This window comes from Artemia sp. Qi Xiang Cuo, chromosome 2, assembly GCF_049724085.1.
Source record: "Artemia sp. Qi Xiang Cuo chromosome 2, ASM4972408v1, whole genome shotgun sequence".
Lineage (NCBI taxonomy): Eukaryota > Metazoa > Arthropoda > Branchiopoda > Anostraca > Artemiidae > Artemia > Artemia sp. Qi Xiang Cuo.
The window spans coordinates 76918645-76934699 of NC_142795.1; the positions used below are offsets into that span (position 1 = coordinate 76918645).

General features: G+C 39.5%; 1 protein-coding gene across 3 annotated transcripts in view; it reads left to right on the plus strand.

Moving 5' to 3' along the window:
* Men-b (NADP-dependent malic enzyme b, mitochondrial) overlaps window positions 1-16055 on the plus strand; it is a 270075-nt gene that overhangs the window by 106643 nt on the left and 147377 nt on the right. For all 3 annotated transcript variants that reach the window (XM_089103272.1, XM_089103274.1, XM_089103273.1), the window contains exon 4: window positions 13966-14147. In XM_089103272.1, the coding sequence (XP_088959398.1) occupies window positions 13966-14147 (182 nt within the window). The remainder of the gene's footprint in view (window positions 1-13965; window positions 14148-16055) is intronic.

Genomic DNA, 16055 nt, shown 5'->3' on the forward strand with positions numbered 1-16055 from the left:
AAGTTCAGCTTCCTGCTGCATTTTCAAGCTAAGTCCTAACAGAGGACACTTTATGAAAAATTCAGAAAGTCTTCTTTTTCGAATCAGAGGTTAAGAAAAATCTATTGCAGAAGATTGTCATGTCCTCGACCTTTGTGGGTAGTTGCCCTACCCTACTAGAAAGTTTATTTTCGATATCCAGATTATTGTAATTGCAAAATATTACCAGATCATAGTGAAAGCATTAATCGCTTGTTCTTTGCACATTTCTTAATTGACAGAAGTCACTCTACAATCTTAAGCTAAGTTAAGATATTTATTTTGAAATATTTCTATCACAAGCCCCGAAGGGCCGAACTCGAATAAGTTCTGATGGGAGACAGTTTTGTCGGATAAAAAAACAAACAAAAAAAACAAGTGACGTCGTCAGGCAAATTCCGGCTGACATGTCTAATTGAAAGAGAAGTTCACCGACATTGTCCTAGAAAACTTCCTTATCGTAAGAAGTAACCATAGTACTTTAAACAATTATTTTATATGTATACCTAAGAAAAAGTATCAATAGTGGATTCTTACATGTGCATAAAGAGAAGGCTTTCATTGGTTTAAACGCAGATTTTTCGACCGGAGAATAAAATGTCTTAACTCTTATCTGGCCAGATTTACCAAAAGGCTCATTAGGCCCGGGCCTTGGGGAGCAAAATGCCAGGGGGTGCAATGAATTATCACTGAGTATTTTTTTCTTTACGCAAACTGGACTGATGTGATTTATCGTCAAAGTGCCAGGTGGATTCCGCCACCGCGCTACCTATTCGCAGAAACGTGATTTTAAAACAACACAGGAGTTTTGTTGCCACTTTTAAACTGTCAGATGTCTCCCACAGATGGTAGCCACAGAGAGTTTGGTATTACCTCTCTCTTTCATTACTTTTGGCTCATCGGTTGTGTCCTGTTCAGTACTTCCACTATCCCAGAATTTTCTGGGATTTCTCCAAAAAGGGCCTAGAAGCGTCAAAGCTTTAGATTAGGCCCTGGCTCTGATTCGAAACAGGAAAGAAACGATTATTTTCCTATATGAAGGCAGTTCTTTATCCGGTGTGTGCAAAATTCAGCTGCCAAAGCGAAAATGAACCCCTTCAGAATCTAAATTAGAAGATGCTTAGTAAAATGCTCTATACACGAACTTTTTATTTGAGGGGGGGGGGGGTACTGTCAACAAGTAGTACTGTATTTTGTCTGGTTGTGTTGCATAGCTGGATAAGATTTATTAATGCGTTTATTATTATATGATATATACTTTATAATATAGAACACTTATACCCATGTATGACCTCAATTTCGACCTCAAATTCATGACCTCAAAGATGTCAAAGTCAATATAAACCTCTGATTCATCTATGAACGTGAAAGTTCATATGGAGTCTCATTCTGAGCCAAGCAGGTCAGGGAAGGAGGAGTGGCTATGCATCTTTAATGTTCAAAAATGTTACACGGGAGGAAATTTCCCTTACCAGGAGGTAAAAAACGAAATGTTTTCTTTATTTTTTGCCATAGAAAATTCTCGGCTCGTTTCATAAAAAAAAAAAGTTTCTAGGAGGTTCCGGCTTTTAATATTTTCCTCGTGTGATTTTTGGAATGAAACAGAACATATTGGGGGGGGGGAGGTTGGAATTCAAAAATGAGTGAAAATGGCTGTAAATGTAAAAATATTTTTTAAATGAATGGAATCTCAGCTTAAATTCTCTAGCTGTCTTATAAGATAAAATTGTGTAAATTTGTTTTCCAGCATTCTGAGTAATGACTCTTGCCAATTCCTAAAAGAAGGGGGGAAAACATCAGAAATAAAATTTTAATTTTTAAGAAGACTGAAATTCGCAAGAATAGTATTAGGACTTGTAAACCGTTGTTTTTTCTTCAAGCGTTTTATCGCGTACGCGTGCAAACGATAAGCTGGGTTTTCATAAAGAATTCTTTTTTTCTTGAAATTTTATTTTTCAAGTTCGTACAACATGGACGCTAAATGAAAAAAATTCGTGGTCCTCAGGACATTTTAGTTGAACCCTCATCATAGGCAGCGCGCTAGCGCTGCCTAAGTAAAGAACGATGTGGGCACAATGTGTTGTTTTTTTTTTCTTTTTTTTTTTTCTCCATACCCGGTCACTTCGTATCGAAGGAGTTGTCGTCGAAAGTTCAAAAAGGGCTCATTCAATTGGAAATTGAAGTGGCTATTGCCCTTTTTAATAGTGGAAAGTGATTGGAGGGCAACTAGCCCCCTTCCCCCCCCCCCCGCGCCCATCATTCCCCCAAACACATCCAATCAAATTTTTGAGATAGCCATTTTGTTCAGCATAGTTGATTTCCAGATAGAAAATATCTTTTTGAGGAGGACACTCCCCCACAACCCTCGGGGCAAGGGTTTTAAGTTATGCCTTGGGGGGCATATAAGGTTTTTATAGAAGGCGTTGTCACAGAAACTTCAAACAAGGCTCATTCGATTGGGTACTCAAAGGGCTAGTGCCCTTTTTAGTAGTCGAAAGTGTTTGGAGGGCAACTAGCCCCCCTCCCAACGCCCATCATTCCCCCAAACACATCCAATCAAAATTTTGAGATAGCCATTTTGTTCAGCGTAGTTAATTTCCAGATAGAAAATATCTTTTTGAGGAGGACACTCCCCCCCAACCCTCGGGGCAAGGGTTTTAAGTTATGCCTTGAGGGCGTATAAGGGTTTTATAGAAGGCGTTGTCATAGAAACTTCAAAAAAGGCTCATTCAATTGAAAATTCAAAGGGATAATATCCTTTTTAATAGTAAAAATTGTATCGGGTGTAACTAGCCCCCCCCCCACGCTCAGTAGACCCCCAATCGCATCCAATCACAATTTTGGGTTTGCCATTGTGTCCATAGGAGTATATGCTTAAAGAAAAAATATGTTGTTGAGGAAGACAATCCCCCACAACCTTCGGGGCAAGGGTTTTAAGTTATGCCCTGGGGGCGTATAAGGTTTTATAGAAGGCGTTGTCGTAGAAACTTCAAAAAAGGTTCATTCGATTGGACATTCAAAGGGCTAGTGGCCTGTTTAATAGTCGAAAGTTATTGGAGGGCAACTAGCCCCCCCCCCCCGCCACGCCCATCATTCCCCCAAACACATCCAATCGAAACTTTGAGATAGCCATTTTGTTCAGCGTAATTTTTTCCAGATAGAAAATATTTTTTTGAGGAGGACACTCCCCCACAACCCTCGGGGCAAGGGTGTTAAGTTATGCCTTGGGGGCATATAAGGTTTTTATAAAAGGCGTTGTCGTAGAAACTTCAAAAAAGGCTCATTCGATTGGAAATTCAAACGGCTATTGCCCGTTTTAATAGTCGAAAGTGGAGGGTAGCTAGCCCCCCCCCCCGCGCCCATCATTCCCCCAAACGTATCCAATCAAAATTTTGAGATAGCCATTTTGTTCAGCGTAGTTGATTTCCACATAGAAAATACGTTTTTGAGGAGGACACTCCCCTACAACCCTCAGGGCAAGGGTTTTATGTTATGCCCTGGGGGCATATAAGGTTTTTATAGAAGGCGTTGTCGTAGAAACTTCAAGAAAGGCTCATTCGATTGGAAATTCAAAGGGCTAGTGCCCTTTTTAATAGTCGAAAGTGATTGGAGGGCAACTAGTCCCCCTCCCCGTCCCCCATGCCCATCATTCCCCCAAACCCATCCAATCAAAATTTTGAGATAGCTATTTTGTTAAGCGTATTTGATTTCGAGATAGAAAATATGTGTTTGATGACGAAACTCCCCCACAACCCTCGGGGCAAGGGTTTTAAGTTATGCCTTGGGGGTATATAAGGGTTTTATAGAAGGCGTTGTCGTAGAAACTTCAATAAAGGCTCATTTGATTGGAAATTCAAAGGGCTAGTGCCCTTTCTAATAGTTGAAAGTGATAGGACGGGAACTAACCCTCCTCTCACGCCCACCTTTTCATAGGCAGCGCGCTAGCGCTGCCTCAGTAAATAACGATGTGGGCACAATGTTTTGTTTTTCGGGTTTTGTTTCTCCATACCCGGGCACTTCGTATCGAAGGACTCGCTATAGAAACTTCGAAAAGGGCTCATTCGATTGGAAATTGGAGTGGCTAGTGCCCTTGTTAATAGTCGAAAGTGATTGGAGGGCATCTAGCCCCCCCCCCACGCCCATCATTCCCCCAAATACATCCAATCAAAATTTTGAGATAGCCATTTTGTTCAGCGTAGTCGATTTCCAAATATAAAATTTATTTTTGAGGGGGACACGCCCCCACAACCCTCAAGGCAAGGGTAGTCGAAAGCTATTGGCGGGCAATTAGCCCCCACCCCGCCACGCCCATCATTCCCCCAAACACATCCAAACAAAATTTTGAGATAGCCATTTTGATCAGCGTATTTTTTTCCAGATAGAAAATATTTTTTTGAGGACGACACTCCCCCACAACCGTTGGGGCACGGGTATTAAGATATGCCCTGGGGGCATATAAGGTTTTTATAGATGGCGTTGTCATAGAAACTTAAAAAATGGCTCATTCGATTGGAAATTAAAACGACTATTGCCCGTTTTAATTGTCGAAAGTGGAGGGTAGCTAGCCCCCCCCCCCGCCTCCATCATTCCCCCAAACGCATCCAATCAAAATTTTGAGATAGCCATTTTGTTCAGCGTAATTGATTTCCAGATAGAAAATATGTTTTTGAGGAGGACAATCGCCCACAACCCTCAGGGCAAGGGTTTTAAGTTATGCCCTGGGGGTATAAAAGGTTTCTATAGAGGATACTGTCGTAGAAACTTCAAGACAGGCTCATTCAACTGGAAATTCAAAGGGCTAGTGCCCTTTTTAGTAGTCGACAGTGATTGGTGGGCAACTAGCCCCCCCCCCCCCAACGCCCATCATTCCCCCAAACCCATCAAATCAAAATTTTTAGATAACCAATTTGTTCAGCGTAGTTGTTTTTCCGATAGAAAATAGCTTTTTTAGGAGGAGACTCCCCCACAACCCTCGGGGCAAGGGTTTTATAGTTCTGCCCTGGGGGTATATAAGGGTTTTATAGAAGGCGTTGTCGTAGAAACTTCAAAAAAGGCTCATTTGATTGGAAAATTAAAGGGCTAGTGCCCTTTTTAATAGTTGAAAGTGATTGGAGGGAACTAACCCTCCTCTCACGCCCACCTTTTCATAGGCAGCGCGCTAGCGCTGCCTAAGTAAAGAACGATGTGGGCACAATGTCTTGTTTTTCGGGTTTTGTTTCTCCATACCCGGGCACTTCGTATCGAAGGACTCGCTATAGAAAATTCGAAAAGGGTTCATTCGCTTGGAAATGGGAGTGGCTAGTGTCCTTTTTAATAGTCGAAAGTGATTGGAGGACAACTAGCCCCCCCCCACGCCCAGCATTCCCCCACACACATCCAATAAAAACTTTGAGATAGCCATTTTGTTCAGCGTAGTTGATTTCCAGATAGAAAATATGTTTTTGAGGAGGACACTCCCCCACAACCCTCAAGGCAAGGGTATTAAGTTATACCCTGGGGGCATATAAGGTTTTTATAGAAGGCGTTGTCGTATAAACTTAAAAAAAGGCTCATTTGATTGGATATTCGAAGGGCTCGTACCCGTTTTAATAGTCGAAATTTATTGGAGGGAAACTAGCCCCCCCACCTCCCACGCACTTTATTCCCCCAAACACATCCAATCAAAATTTTGAGATAGCTCTTTTGTTCAGTGTAGTTGATTTCCACATAGAAAATATGTTTTTGAGGAGGACACTCTCCCACAACCCTCAGGGCAAGTGTTTTAAGTTATTCCCTGGGGGCATATAATGTTTTTATAGAAGGCGTTGTAGTAGACACTTCAAAAAAAGCTCATTCGATTGGAAATTCAACGGGCTAGTGCTCTTTTTAATAGTCGAAAGTAATTGGAGGGACACTAGCCCCCCCCCCACGCCCATCATTCCCCCAAATACATCCAATTAAAATTTTGAGATAGCCATTTTGTTCAGCGTAGTTTATTTCCTGATAGGAAATATTTTTTTGAGGAGGACACACCCCCACAATCGTCAGGGCACGGGTTTTAAGTTATGTCTTGGGGGCATACAAGGTTTTTATAGAAGGCGTTGTCGTAGAAACTTCAAAACAGGCTCATTCGATTGGAAATTCAAAGGGCTAGTTCCCTGTTTAATAGTCGAAAGTTATTGGAGGGCAACTAGCCCCCCCCCCCCGAACGATGTGGGCATAATGTGTTGTTTTTTTGTTTCTCCATACCAGGGCACTTCGTATCCAAGAACTTGTTGTAGGAAGTTAGAAAAGGGCTCATTCGATTGGAAATTGGAGTGGCTAGTGCCCTTTTTAATAGTCGAAAGTGGTTGAATGGCACCTAGCCCCCCCCCCCATACACATCATTCCCCAACACACATCCAATCAAAATTTTGAGATGGCCATTTTGTTCAGCGTAATTTTTTCCAAATAGAAAATATTTTTTTGAGGAGGACACCCCCACAACCCTCGGGGCAAGGGTTTTAAGTTATGCCTTGGGGGCATACAAGGTTTTTATAGAAGGCGTTGTCGTAGAAACTTCAAAAAAGGCTCATTCGATTTGAAATTAAAACGGCTAGTGCCCGTTTTAATAATCGAGAGTTTTTTGAGGGAAACTAGCCCCCCCCCCCACGCAAAATATTGAGATAGACATTTTGTTCAGCGTTTTTGTTTTCCAGATATAAAATACATTTTTGACGAGGACACGCCCCCACAACCCTCAGGGCAAGGTTTTTAAGTTTTGCCTTGGGGGCATATATGTTTTTTATAAATGGCGTTGTCTTAGAAACTTAAAAAATGGCTCATTCGTTTGTAAAGTCAAACGACTATTGCCCGTTTTAATAGGCGAAAGTGGAGGGTAGCTAGCCCCCCCCCCCGCCTCCATCATTCCCCCAAACGCATCCAATCAAAATTTTGAGATAGCCATTTTGTTCAGCGTAGTTGATTTCCAGATAGAAAATATGTTTTTGAGGAGGACACTCCCTCACAACCCTCGGGGCAAGGGTTTTATGTTATGCCCTGTGGGCATATAAGGTTTTTATAGAAGGCAGTGTCGTAGAAACTTCAAAAAAGGCTCATTCAATTGGAAATTCAAAGGGCTCGTGCCCTTTTTAATAGTCGAAATTGATTGGAGGACAACTAATCCCCCCCCCCCAAGCCCATCCTTCCCCCACACATCTCACCAAAAAAGGATTAGATAGGTAATATGTGAACCAGAGTTGTGGTCCAGATGAACCATATGATTGTGTGGAAGTAACTACCCCACAACCTTGAAGGAAGGGGTTTTAGTCAATGCCCTGAGGGCCTATAAGGTTTTTATAGAAGGCGTTGTCATAGAAACTTCAATAAAGGCTCATTCGATTGAAAATTCAATGGGCTAGTGCCCTTTTTCATAGTTGAAAGTGATTGGACGGTAACTAACCCTCCTTTCACGGCCACCTTTTCATAGGCAGCGCGCTAGCGCTGCCTATGTAAAGAACGATGTGGGCATAATATGTTATTTTTCGGGTTTTGTTTCTCCATACCCGGGCACTTCGTATCGAAGGACTCGCTATAGAAACTTCGAAAAGGGCTCATTCGATTGGAAATTGGAGTGGCTAGTGCCCTTGTTAATAGTCGAAAGTGATTGGAGGGCAACTAGCCCCCCCCCCCGCCCAACATTCCCCCAAACCCAACCAATCAAAAATTTGAGATAGCCGTTTTGTTCAGCGTATTTGATTTCCAGATAGAAAATATGTTTTTGAGGAGGACACACCCCCACAACCCTCAAGGCAAGGGTATTAAGTTATGCCCTGGGGGCATATAAGGTTTTTATAGAAGGCGTTGTCGTAGAAACTTCAAAGATGGCTCATTCGATTGGAGATTCAAAGGGCTAGTACCCTTTTTAATAGTCGAAAGTGATTGGAGGGCAACTAGCCCCCCCACCTCCCACGCCCTTCATTCCCCCAAATACATCCAATCAAAATTTTGAGATAGCCATTTTGTTCAGCGTAGTTGATTTCCACATAGAAAATATGTTTTTGAGGAGGACACTCTCCCACAACCCTCAGGGCAAGGGTTTTAAGTTATACCCTGGGGGCATATAATGTTTTTATAGAAGGCGTTGTCGTAGAAACGTCAAAAAAAGCTCATTCGATTGGAAATTCAAAGGGCTAGTGCCCTTTTAAATAGTCGAAAGTGATTGGAGGGCAGCTAGCCCCCCCACGCCCATCATTCCCCCAAATACATCCAATTAAAATTTTGAGATAGCCATTTTGTTCAGCGTAGTTTATTTCCTGATAGGAAATATGTTTTTGAGGAGTACATTCCCCCACAACTTTCAGGGCAAGGGTTTTAAGTTATGCCCTGGGGGCATATAAGGTTTTCGTAGAAGGCATTATCGTATAAACTTCAAAAAAGGCTCATCCGATTATAAATTAACGGCCTAGTTCCATGTTTAATTGTCGGAAGTTAGTGGTGGGCAACTAGCCCCCCCCCCCGAACGATGTGGGTACAATGTGTTGTTTTTTTTGTTTTTTTGTTTCTCTATACCCGGGCACTTCGTATCGAAGGAGTTGTCGTAGAAAGTTCGGAAGGGGCTCATTCGATTGGAACTTGGACTGGCTAGTGCCCTTTTTAGTAGTCAAAAGTGATTGGAGGGCAACTAGCCCCCACCCATGCCTCTCATCCCCCCAAACCCATCCAATCGAAATTTTGAGATAGCCATTTTGTTCAGCGTAATTTTTTCCAGATAGAAAATATTTTTTTGAGGAGGACACTCCCCCACAACCCTCGGGGCAAGGGTTTTAAGTTATGCCTTGGGGGCATATAAGGTTTTTATAGAAGGCGTTGTCGTAGAAACTTCAAAAAAGGCTCATTCGATTGGAAATTAAAACGGCTATTGCCCGTTTTAATAGTCGAAAGTGATTGGAGGGCACCTAGCCCCCCCCCCCACGTAAAATTTTCAGATCGCCATTTTGTTCAGCGGAGTTGATTTCTCAGATATAAAATACGTTTTTGAGGAGGAGAATCCCCCACAACCCTCAGGGCAAGGGTTTTAAGTTATATCCTGGTGTATATAAGGTTTTTATAGAAGGCGTTGTCATAGAAACTTAAAAAGGGGCTCATTTGACTGGGAATTCAAAGGGCTAGTGCCCTTTTTAATAGTCGAATGTGATTGGAGGGCAACTACCCCCCCCCCCCCCATGTCCATCATTCACCCAAACACATCCAATTAAAATTTTCAGATAGTCATTTCGTTCAGCGCGGTTGATTTCCAAATAGAAAATATATTTTTGAGGAGGTCACTCCCCCACAACCCTCAGGGTAAGGGTTTTAAGTTATGCCCAGGGGGCATAAAATGTTTTTATAGAAGGCGTTGTCATAGAAACTTCAAAAAAAAGCTCATTCGATTGGAAATTCAAAAGGCTACTTCTATTCTTAATAGTTGAAAAGGGATTGGAGAGCAGCTAGCCCCCCCCCCACGCCCATCATTCCTCCAGATACATCCAATACCAATTTTTAGATAGCCATTTTGTTCAGCGTAGTTGATTTCCAGAAAGAAAATATGTTTTGAGGAGGATACTCCGCCACAGCCCTCAGGGCAAGGGTTTTACGTTATGCCCTGGGGGTATTTAAGGTCTTTATACCCAGCCCAGTCTTGATGCAACCTATGCAACCTATTGACCAAAATACTTGATAACTTCAATTCAATATAGAAACGTTGTCGTAGAAACTTCAGAAAAGGGCTCATTCGATTTGAAATTCAAAGGGCTAGTGCCCTTTTTCATAGTCGGAAGGGATTAGTAATATTTTTTGTTGTTGTTGTTTTTTAGACCAGGGCACTTCGTATCGAAGGAGTTGTCGTGGGTACTTCGAAAGGGGCCCATTCGATTCAAAATAGAAAGGGATGATGTCCTTTTTAATAGTCAAAACTGATTGGACGGCAACTAATCCCCCTTCCACTCCCACCCTCCCATTTGCTCATTATGTTTAAAAACTGAATGTTGCCTTAAGATTAAATCAAAATGCACTGTGATAATGCTAATTCCCAATAAGGCTTCTCTTCAGTATCCCAAGAACGACTGAGGGTATTATGTTCAAACTTTCGAGGCTACTTCTACTCTTAAAATTCAACCAAATCAAAATAGTAGGAGATGCGAAGTGTATCAAAGCTATCAAAGAAAGTAAACAGATATTTTGCGGATGGTATCTTGTTTTCCATTTCAGGTCAACTAGAGGAGGTATGAAACTAAGTTAAACAGTACTATTTATGTCCAGATTTTTAAAATGGTGTATGTTGTTAAAAATTGCTGAAAAATTTTCTCCAGCATACAAATAGCAGGCCAAACTATAAAGTCTTAATAAAACAAAAAGATTTAAAGTGTTATTTTCTTTTTCCCTGAAAAGACTATTTCAATATAAAACGAACAGAAATTAATTAAAAAAAATTTTTTTCCACAAAATAAGTTTTTCAAAGAAAAGTAAAGAACTCCATTAAACAAAAAATGAGCAAAAAAAAATAAAATAATCTACCAAGCTCGAAACTACCTTAAATCAGCATCGAAAAATTAATGAAGCCCAAAACGAACAGAAATTAAAATAAATAACCGAGTCAAACTCAAAACGAGCAGAAATTAACAAAAGCTGGGCGCAAAAACCCTATGCCTTCCCAAGGCCAGAACAAAATTTGCACTTTACTGAAAAAATATACATGTTTTTACTTTTATAACTTTAATAAATCAAATAATTTTAATATTTTGATTACTAAATGTCAGTTTATGTATATTAAACTGACAATGCACATTCATTTGTATTTTTTCAGTAAAGTGCAAATTTTGTTCTGGCCTTGGGAAGGCACAAGGTTTTTGCGCCCAACTTATGTTAATTTCTGCTCGTTTTGAGTTTTACTCGATTATTTATTTTAATTTCTGTTCGTTTTGGGTTTCATTTATTTATCGATGCGATGAGTTCTTTACTTTTGTTTGAAAACTTATTTTGTGGAAAAAGTTTTTTTAATTAATATTGATCAACAACGACAACGATGAAAGCAATATATCAAGTAGAACTGGGTATAATTAAGCGTCTGTTGGTCTAAAGTAATTATTTCCGCAAGTCTAGTGTTAAAAATACTCAGTTTCTTGAGTCGAAACCTCAGACCTCAATACCTCAACATTAAAAACACTCATAACGAGTGTTCACCTAGAGAGACTTTAAGAATTCGAAATTTGGCACAAACTATGCTCGCATTACAAAATACAGACGTTTTTGGCTAGAAAAACGCTACGCTAAGTCGCTTGAAATACGTATTCTGGTCAAACCTGAGTGGCAAGTAAAAATTCTTTTACTTGAAAACGAATTTCAGTACAGCCTGTAAAATCCAGTCTAGCCAGCTTCTTCGCTCCTCATCCTGGAAGTCATGCTTGAAAAAGTAGATAGACCATGTACCATGACCTATTCAAAACGAAGGCAGTGTTGTCAATAAATGATGTTCTCGAACAGTTAATAGTAAGCAGGTGACAAAGAATGTACTGCATAAACACATGAAAAATTGCTTCCTTTGATATTGGTCTTTTTACACTTTTTCAGTTTTCAGTTGAAATTCCTAAAACATAAGCTATTTTAGCACCAATGTCAAGAGCTACTTGCTAATGGCTCGTTTACACATTGCGGAAATCCATGCGGGAAGCCGTTCGTTTCTGTTCGAACTATGGCTAAAATAACGCTGCGTTTTAAGGCAAAGATTTCAAATTATTGCAACAGCATGACCTATGTTCTTACCCTCTTCTGAAAGCTGTTGAGCAATAGAGAGCCAAATGACACCGTTTTTCGTAGTTTTCTTATAGCCTGGGTGCGCAGGATCATACAAGCTGGGTGTAGCCTTGAACTAAAGTTATAAGATCGTGTAGTTTTTGATAATCCATACTCATGATTTTATTCATTTAAAAATCTTGCCAAGATTCCGTCCTGATTTGACCGAAACGTTGCGGAAAGCTAGAGATTTTTTCTAGCACGAAAACGGACGGAATTTCCGCACGGATTACTAAATCCGCATGAATTTCCGCAATGTGTAAACGAACCATAAACTTCTAACATTGAATATCACCAGTTAGCCGTGTAAATTTTTTTTGGGTTTTCTTTCTATCCATTTTACTGGTGTATTTATGGATTAAAAAATATGAGGTATTTCCTAGAGTAAATTCCTTTAGTCCGTCTTGTGATGTGTCATTTATAATATGCTTTCAAGGTCATTCTATTAACTTATCCTTGAATTTTTGTTTTTTGAGCTTCCGCTATGCAATCTATTTTTTGCGTTTGTTTCTATATAGATGGCACTGAATCTAGGTCCTTTGGAATTAATAACTATATACTTGTATTTTGTATGCTTCAATCAAACCAAAAAGTGACTCATTATCCCCTAACCGGTGATGCAAGGGACTAGTACTACCAGGAACTGGGTTAGGTACTACTTAAGAATCCAGTAAACACGGGGGGAAGAACACATCGAAATCTCAAAAATGCTTAGTGAAAAACAGGTTTTCGCTGGATAGTGAGGTAATGCTCATTCCGTGACAAATATATAACTTTAATATTTTGAGGTTGAAGGGGCAAATAAAGGTACCTAGGTTAGGTTGGGTTACGTATTTAATATCTGCTATGTTTACCCCCCCCCCCATAATGTGCAAATATATAGCCCAAATTCGTTTCTGAACTATTATATTTTCATCCTATTTTTTTTTTCATTAGCATTAACGAAACTTCGCTTATCGCGTGTTTACTGGATTCTTAACAAGTATCCTGTGTTGCTCCGAGGATTTCAATGGGAGTATCTGTCATTTTGATTTTTTAGACATTTTTAAAAATCTTCTTGTTGCCCCAGGGGGCAATCTCCCCCTCGGGCTCCTTTTTATTGGGCCACATGCTTTTCAAAGTTTCCAGGTGTTTTTGGGTGTACTGACTGTCCTAAATTTTCAGGAGACTAGAGTGACTTAAAAGTGAAGCGGAGACCCCGAATAGTTCTAAATGACTTGAACTTACTGTAACCATGGTTTGATAATTTATGTATGTATGTTGGTTTTTTCCTTAAGATTTGGCAAAATTTATTGTTTGTGTTTATATTTCCGAACTGAGGTGTGTGAATAAATTAACAGAGCTATGGTACAAAACCGACAAAGTTCTTTAGAAAGCATAAAATATAGAATTTAAAGCCTAAACTTGCTCCCAGGACGAAGTTTAGTCATACAGATGGCGTAAAACCTCTTTGATATTGTGCTCTACAAAGCTTTTAGGAATGGACTGATTTGACATGACAATAGTTCTACAGAAACTATTAAATCCAGAATATCGCTATTAACACACAGTGGAGATTTTCTTGAATCTCCCACCTCAAGCTGGGGGATATTTTTTATAAAATGTTTTTGTTTATTAGACAAAATGGAAAGTTCAAGTTAAAAGAAAGACATTAGAATACTATTGAAACAAAGCAACACTATAGTAAATAATCTTTATGCATCCTGTGTGCCTTTATGCGTTTACTTTCGTATCTAAGAGACAGAGAAAGAATGATAAAGAGTGAAAAATAGGAAGATAGGAAAAAAATTGAGCGAGAAACTTAACATTAGTAATACACAGTGAACATTCCCCAAGATTTTTCTGGAATCTAAATATGGAGATATTCTGATAAACTTGTAACGTTTAAGGCCTAGAAGAAAGAAGTTCAGCCAAATAAATCAAACCAAAGCGCCAATGTGTTAGCTTAAAACAACGACATTAGAATACCATAGATACCAAATAATACTATATTAAACAATCTCTATATATCTTTTTTGTCATTGGATGCAGAAGAAAATCGAAAAATCTAAGAAAGATAAAGAGGGATAGAGACTGAAAGAGTGGAAGAGAGAAAAGAAAAAAGTGAAAGTTTGCTTTTTACCTTCCTCTCTTCTATCTTAAGAATGCTTGTTTTTGTAGGATCGTAATGAGCGACTTTTTTACCGTCTCTTATCTGAATATGTTGAAGAAATGATGCCAATAGTATACACTCCAACTGTGGGACTTGCTTGTCAGAAATTTGGCGCAATTTATAGAAGACCAAGAGGATTGTGGATCACTATCAATGACCGAGGACACGTCAAGAGTATGCTGAAAAACTGGTAAAATATACTTCAGCACATTATTCAGACTAATATGATGTGGACTCACATCTACTGTTCGCATTAAAAATATGCTGACATCTAACCAGCCTGTGCAAAGCTATGAGATTAATGCTTCAGTTTATTTTGTCAGATATATTAAATACCGTCAATCTTTCGTTTTGAATATGACAGATACTTTCAATAATTCTGGACATTTTAAAATGCCTGGATTTTAAAAGCGCTTGCGATAAATTAGCATGTACCCAAATTTCAGTTCGTTGCTGATTCAGAAGTTTCCAGTTCGTTGGCTGATTGACAATACTCCATTTTAGTGCCGTCATGTGGATTAGTATCTATTAGTCCCCCTTTTTCTCCAAATTATCACCGATGGCATGAATTTCAATAATGTCTGCTAAATTTTAAGGTGGTGTGCTACACAATATACATTTTACAGTATAAATTTTATATAATATAGAAGTTGCACAGTTTAAGTTTCTCAAAAGAGATTAAAAAAAAACGAAAAAAATCTCCGCATTTTTCGATTGCTATTAATGAATGATTGTGTGGGTTAATTTTCCTAATTACATGGAAATCAAATAGAGGAAAAAAGATCTATCATTCGATTCACCGTTCATTGTTCTTTTTTTCAAAATTATTAAAAAATACTTTGGTTTGACAATTTTAATAAAAAGTGCCTAGAATTCGATGAAAATTTTGGTTTGGGGGAGGGGATGATGGCTTGGCCTCTATGTCTCCCTTGTTACGACGACTGTATCTGGATAATTCAGGTTTTTTTGCATACCGCTGTTAATCTCACCATTGGTAATTAACTGATTTTAATACTAGTGTCTTGTCATTCAAGTAATGTTCAGGATCGGATTGACCAATTCCGACTACAAAAATAACCTAGAATCCGTAGCTAAGGCCGGTCTAATCATATTCAACGCTGTAGCGTTACGGCTCCAATGTTTTGTACCATACGGCTCCAATGTTTTATTATTTCTTATTTATTATTTTTTTTCCCCAGAGGCACTTCATACGGAAGGGGTCGTCGTAGAAACTTCAAAGGGGGCTCATTCGATTGGAAATCAAGAGTTCTAGTGCCCTTTTCAATAGTCGAAAATGATTGGAGGGCAAATAGCCCCCCCCCCACGCCCATCATTCCCCCAAGCACATCCAATCAAAATTTTGAGATAGTCGTTTTGTTCAACGTAGTTGATTTCCAGATAGAAAATATATTTTTGAGGAGGACACTCCCCAATAACCCTCAGGGCAAGGGTTTTAAGTTATGCCCTGGGGGCATATATGGTTTTTAAAGAAGGCGTTGTCGTAGAAACTTCAAAAGAGGCTCATTTGATTGGAAATTCAAAGGGTTAGTGCCCCATTTTAATAGTCGAAAGTGATTGGAAGGCAACTAGCCCCCCCCATGCCCATCATTTCCTCAAACATCCAATCAAAATTTTGAGATTTCCATTTTGTTCAGCGTAGTTGATTTCCTGATAGAAAATATGTTTTTGAGGAGAACAATCCCCCACAACCCTAAGGGCAAGTGTTTTAAATTATGCCCTGGGGGCATATAAGGTTTTTATAGAAGGTGTTGTCGTAGAAACTTCAAAAAAGAATCATTCGATTGGAAATTCAAAGGGCTAGTGCCATTTTTAATAGTCAAAAGTGATTGGAGGGTAACTAGCCCCCCCCCCCACCCAACATGCCCCCAAAAAAATCCAAACAAAAATGTGAGATAGTCATTTTGTTCAGCGTAGTTGATTTCCAGATAGACAATATGTCTTTGGGGAGGACAATCCCCCACAACCCTCAGGGCAAGGGTTTTAAGTTATGCCCTGGGGGCATATAAGGTTTTTATAGAAGGTGTTGTTGTAGAAACTTAAAAAAAGGCTCATTTGATTACAAATTCAAAGGGCTAGG